General features: G+C 43.0%; 1 protein-coding gene across 1 annotated transcript; it reads left to right on the forward strand.

Moving 5' to 3' along the window:
• Positions 1 to 2,598: 2,598 nt before the first annotated feature.
• On the forward strand, positions 2,599 to 3,516 carry LOC140189911 (G-protein coupled receptor 15-like). The gene has a single exon (XM_072246256.1). The coding sequence runs from the start codon at positions 2,599 to 2,601 to the stop codon at positions 3,514 to 3,516; it is 918 nt and encodes a 305-aa protein (XP_072102357.1).
• Positions 3,517 to 6,619: the final 3,103 nt, after the last annotated feature.

Below are 6,619 nucleotides of genomic sequence, written 5' to 3' on the forward strand. Positions count from 1 at the left end.
AAAGTAACGACTAGTGGTGTAATCGCATCACCGATGATCTGTCCCTGTATAAATTGGGAATCTATGGAATATATCAGCCCAGATTTCCTATTCTGGTTGTAGATTTCATTTGGTGTTATAACAATGGGATGCCCAGTCATCACGTGCATAGAGCGCATTTATTATCCTGCTATCGTAGCCTTTGGTGTTCCTGGTAAGTTTTCAACTTGGCTTTAACAGCTTCGATGTATAAAATTATTGTTTCCGTAGTGCCCGTTTCCCCTAACCATTTGCCAAAGTTTCAGCAGTTTTCTAGCGAAATATTCATAATGCCTCTCTGTTCTTGTGTACGAACTCCTCTATTTTGTCCAGCATAAGTTTGTTTGTTCCGTACAAGAAAAGAGAAAACTAACTGTTGGAGAAAATCAGCGGATGCAGTAGTAACTATAGGGGCTTGGGGTGGCTGCGTCTCGAATCAGGAAGCTGCATCATGCTGTAATTTGTCTCTTAAATTCCCTTCGAAATGCTCTCTTCTCCACTTAAACACATCCTCTAGTATATGACAAGCCGTGGCCTGAAAAAAGACACCTATTAGATATTCACCACTAGCATCCAGCTGTTCCCAACGCTGGCATTTAGCTGTCCAATGCAAACGATCTAAGTTTGTTCCCTCTCTTCTTATAACATATACTCTCCAATCTGTACACCACAATAGTACACCACTTGTCATCATCTGCAAAGGCTGCACGTCTTTTCTCTAAAGCGAAGACTCGACCTGTGAAATATAATCCAAATTAGGCCTAACCAGTTTTCTAACAGCAACAACATAATTTTCTTAACTTGACACTCAATTGGGATTCTAGTCATCACCAAAATTCCGCTTGTTGGTCAACAAGTGAGGTTTTAATTCAGTAGATCTCGATTAAAGTATTTGAGAAAGATGCATTCGCCGAACATAGATTGCCTGTTAACTAAATTTACGGAAGTTGCTGAGATGAAAATGTGCTGCATTCTCCAAGAATCCCTGCATTGTACAGTTGAGGGTCATGGGAGAATTGGATGAGTAGAGTGAATGTGATTATTTTGTGCCTAGCCATTGATTACTATACAGAAACCACGTCGCTTATCCATAAATCAGATTGGTTAAAATGCTACATGGTATCTGCAAAGTAACACGCTGAACTTCCTAAAACCGAACTCCTGTATTTGACGTTTCCACCCTATCACGCATCTAACTGTCTTTTTAAATTTGCATTGTGTCACACGTCAGCTTGTAACACTCCAGACAAAGCAATCAAACAAAATATGTTCAACCTTTCCTTATAGATAAAATTCTCTAATCGACGCAACATTTTGGTGAACCTCTTTTGCACAACCTCCAAACCCTCCATATCAATCGGTTAAAGCTACTACCAGAGGTACAGGACAGATGTCGCAAAAAAACTGGCGCATTATGTTGCAAAATGTCAAATCTACTTTTACATTCAGTACTCTGTCTGACGAATTCAAGCATTGTATATGCTTTCATAAACAGTGTGCATTGTAGGGAGAATTTGTGAAATTTGTTGCTCTGGAAATGCTTGTGCCCACACATTCCCTGAGCAGACTAACACGGGCGCTTGGGTTCTAAATAGAGAATAAAAGAGAATTGGGCGCCACGGTAGAGGTGCGGTTAGCCATCACTATTACAGTTTCGCGCTTCGGAGTTCAGAGTTAACTTCCAACGCCATCTGTAAGGCATCTCTACGCCCACCCCAAGGAATGCATGGGTTTTTAGCGAGTTCACCGCTTTCCTCCTACAGTCCAGAGAGAGATGGTTAGTAGGTTAATCGGTCAATGTGAATTGTCCTGCCAATATCCCTGTCTGCACCCCCTGTCTCGGTTAATTGCATCCCTCCTGTAGAAAGTGCCAACTAAAACGGAAGCAATGTACAGTACAGTGACGCGATATATCCAACGTGAGAGTAAATGTATAAGAGAGTGTAAGTAACATTTAAGTAACATTTATGATTGACATTCCGTTCAAGGCAGTTGTATTAGTTCACAGTTACGATTAAGTAGCGAAGAAGTTGAAATTTAAATGAACCATGGAAACAACACATCATTTTCAGGGGTTTGATCAAACTGACGAAGAAAATAATATATTTGAAAAGTTGTGATAGAAAAACCATTACACCACCGGAAACTGGCAAATGTTCGTTTTCATTTGTGAAGCCATAGAGATGTTCACTATGGAAGCAAACTTTTGGGTCTTCAGTTCCATGCCGACTACCAACCCGTCTGTTAAATTAACAAAATTGCCTTCATTTTGTTAAACTCATGGCATATTCGACCAATCATCTTCTCACTGAGGTCAGTTAGAGAGAATAATTAACCATGGGTGAATTCACGGGCCCCCTAGTGCCTGAGTCGACGTCGTAGTAGTAGTAATAGCAACAGTAGAACTCACAGGGCCGCAAGGAGAACGTGCAAACAATTCAAAATTAAAACTTTGGCGTTGTGAGGCAGTGGCTCTCCCAGCGGCGTCATTATGCTACCTATTACGTCGGTACACAGTCAACAACAGAAGAGGGAACTCAATTCCGTTCATCTGCTTTTGATCTAGCTAACATCGTGGCGATGGTGATCCTGACCCGAGGGAAGTGCGGTCTCTCGAAATGCATCACTCGCTACCTGGTCAACATGGCAGCGGTGGATCTTCTGGTGGTCATCACTGACCCCCTATTGAGGTGGATTGGTCGGATTTATTTCTCAGAGTCATTCCTCCGCATCACTCCCGTCTGCAGTTTCGCAGTCGCTCTGCTCTCTGCTGGAACGTCCAGCTCAGTGTGGCTGACGGTGGCGTTCACGTTCGATCGATTTGTGGCCATTTGTTGTGAGAACCTGAAAGCAAAATATTGCACTGAGAGAACGGCGGCTGTGGTCATAGCGTCAGTGTGTTTGTTGGGCTGTTTGGTGTCTGCTCCTTGGTATTTTATTTACAAACCACTGTACTACATTGGTAATATTCCCTGGGGCTGCCTTCCCAAACCAAGCTTCTATACTTCACGAGCATGGGCCGCATTTGACATGATTGATCGCATTTTAACCCCTTTTGTTCCTTTCTTTCTGATTATGGTGCTGAATGTTCTGACAGTCAGGAGTATAGTAGCCGCCAGTAGGGTACGCAAGAGGCTACTTGTCCGCAGCAATGGAGAAAATGAGAAGGACCCAGAGACGGAGAATCGAAGGAAATCTATTGTGTTACTCTTCAGCATATCGGGATGTTTCGTACTGTTGTGGACGACAAAAGTTTTCTTTAACGTTTATCGTCGAGTTGCAAACATTCAAGTCTTTTACTCTTATTCCGACCCCAATTACATCACACAGCAAGCCGCCTTTATGCTACAAGTTCTCAGTTCCTGTACAAACACGTGTATTTATGTCCTGACCCAGAGACGATTCAGGGAACAGCTGTTGAATGCGACGAAGTACCCACTGCATACCGTTGTTAAATTTGTTCAACGGCAGCAAGAACCGAATGCGGTTAAATACTAGAATTACTAGATGTTATTTCGACATTATGGATAGCTGTGCTAATTTTCCACAAGAGATTCAGTAGATGCTGTAAATCCAGTCTAACACACTAAAAAAAATTCTGGAGGACGTCAGCATCCATAAAGGGGAATAATAATTCGGCTTTTTGCGCTGTGATCCACGATTAGGTCTCTGTCCGAAAGTGGAGTCTTTGTTCATTTGTCAGATGCTGCTTGAGGTGATGAGTTCCTCCAGAATTTTGTATGTGTTACTTTCAGTTCATACTTACTGGAGTTGATATTTTGTGATCTTTTGACATGGAACTAGCTCTCCAGATGTACCTCGGATTAAACTATCGCGATCAAATTTTCCATATGATGCTGTAAATAACACCGCGTGTGTCCTTCGATAAAGATATTGGTCAATAGCTATTATACCTCAAGATAAGTTCAAAATCTTTTATGGGAATTTCTGCTCATTTCTTGACGTTTCCTACGGTTGACTAGTTTGCAAAGTGTAACGGGCTGGAGTGAGAATGAAACAGGGTATATGTTGGATTCTCCCACGGAGCACATTCTGGCTACCCATGACGTCATGATCATGTGCTAAATGATGAAGGGTTCAGAATGTCCTCTCTAATGTTCGATCTCGCGCTCCCTAAGAATTTCATTGATATATTTTCGTCCTTGTTTTGGATCTCACTCACAACATTTACACCAAAGTAAAAGCACAGAATCATAGAATTATGGAAAACTGAAATAGGTCATTCGGTCCCACTACTCCATAATGAACAGCTTGACTGTTCATGCTAGTACGACATGCATGCTTTTGGGGTATATCCTTCTGAACTTTTCCTCTCCATGTACCTCTACAATTATCCTTTAGACATTGAGATTGACCCTGCCCTTATAAAGTCTAACGGCACTTTTCACCTAGCCACCATCCTCGTGATAAAATGTACCGGCGAAAGTTATTTTAGATCTTTATTCTCTCACTTTAAAGCTGTGCCTCTAGATTGAGATTCCTCGAGTATGGGTCCGTCGACCCTATTTATGCCCCACATGATACTACACATCATCACTTATCGGTGCACCGATCTTGATCCCATCTGATTAAATCCCTCTGTAGAAATCACTGCAGCCAGTCCAAGCAACACCCTGGTGAATCTTTTCAGCAATTTTTCTTTCCTTGTCTATTTTCTAGCACTAACGTGGAGAGCAGAACTGCTGCGATGCTCCACATTTGATCTTAAAATCCTTTTTTTCTGTACATTAGTAATTCGATGTCCACACCCTTACGATGAATGCCACAGCCAATGAATATAAACATGTTTGCATGGGCACGCAAAATCTGCAGATATTGAATATCTTGAGCAAGAGACAAAGGAACTGAAGAAATCGAAAGACACAGTCAGCATCTGCGAAAGAAAATGGTCACTCGATGAATTGGTGATGGTACATGAGGAGGGCGAAGGAGGGGAAAGAGGATTAATACAAGTTAAGGGACCCAGCTCTAAGTGTCGACTGTTTATTTCTCTCTGGATATTCTGACTGACCTACTGAGTTCCTTCAATATTTTGTGTGTGCTGATCAAGATTTTCAGCATCTTAAGAATCCCTTGTGTTTAACACATAAAGGTCCTACTGTCACGGTCCAGTCCGTTGACTCCTCATTTTCTTTTTATTCCCTTCTTCCCTTGTTCTGCTGGGATCCTTGATTAAGGCACCTGATTCTCATCTGAACCGGCAGCATATAAACTCCGGCTTACATCTGCTCAGAGCTGGACTGTCAGCTGACTCAGTGCGACAATGCACGTTCCGGGCCGCCGGGAATGGTGGATTCTAAGTTGCTTCGGTGCCTGGGGTTGCTTCGGGAATTCTGTCACTTCGTGTCCAGCTAAGTGATTGCCGGCCGTTTGCTGCTTCATGTGTTACCTCGAGTCAAGATACGAATTGTCTGTCGTCGTTTGGTTTTGTCGTTTCGTTTCTAAATGAGTTTTGCCGACCGTTTGCTACTGCATGTACTACTCCAAGTCAAGATAAGAATTGCCTCCTGTTCGCTTGCGCTATTATATGTCGAGATAAGTATGTCTGACCGGTCGCCTCTTTAGGTGCTACTTCGTGTCAAGATAAGAATTACCTGCTGTTTGTCTTCGCTATTCTATGTCGAAATAAGGATTTCCAACCATTTACCTTTCCAGTTAATGCTCCATGGCATTAATGTTGCCTGCCGCCTGTCCCCAGTTGGAAATCCAGCTCCACCAATGCCCGGGGTCAAGAAGCGTTTGGACTGCCTACTGCTCCTTTGTCCACCCGTGCTGTTCACCTGTGTTTTCGCTGTCTCTCGACCGCTGAGTGTTCTGTGTTCCAAGTTCTGTTCCCGCGCCGGTTGCATGTGTTAATTACACCCCCCCCCCCCTGTGTTAATAGGAGTAGAGCATTCCGCCCTCTGTTCTTTCCCGGCCACGCACATCACCTGGTCCACATCCCTGCTTTGCCTAAGTCCCACCACTGAACGCCAGAGTCTTGCTGTAGTAACCCGGGTTCGATCCCCGGTCCAGCTTCGCTCACTCCTTGGCTCCCCTCGGCCTAATCCTCGCTCTCCAGCCTTCCTTGCAACTATTAATAAACACACTTCTGTTAATGCTACCTTCGTGTCGGTGTCCTGCACTTGGATTTGCTAGCATCGCCCTTGTAACACCTACAGGTAAACCAGAATTATAGGCGATTTTCCTTCTGTTTTGTTGAGAATTAAGAGGTTTGTCCAATATCTGCAGAATCTCTTGTGATTGATAAAAGACTGACCGGCATGTACTTCCTCGGCTTATTCGTGCAGCTCTTCTCGAATAAAGAAATAACATTTTCTGTTTTCTTATTCCAAATACTGTATCAAGATGACAGCAATTTCTTCACTTAGTTATTACAATGCTTCAGGGTAAACCTGCTCAGGTCTAGAGGATTTATCCACCTTGTTGTGTTTCAAGGCTCCTAACACTTCATCGTTCATAATGCTGATATTTTAGGATAACAAGTTTCTCTACACTGAACCCAGTTGCTTCCATGTCCTTCTCAATAATATAACCAAGAAATATTCGTTTAAATCCACGCCCTTGCCTTGTGGCTGGA

This window comes from Mobula birostris, chromosome 29 (assembly GCF_030028105.1).
Source record: "Mobula birostris isolate sMobBir1 chromosome 29, sMobBir1.hap1, whole genome shotgun sequence".
NCBI lineage: Eukaryota > Metazoa > Chordata > Chondrichthyes > Myliobatiformes > Myliobatidae > Mobula > Mobula birostris.

Excerpts from the sequence above, each read along its gene's own strand:
- LOC140189911 (XM_072246256.1), top strand. The coding sequence starts at position 2,599 with ATGGTGATCCTGACCCGAGGGAAGTGCGGTCTCTCGAAATGCATCACT.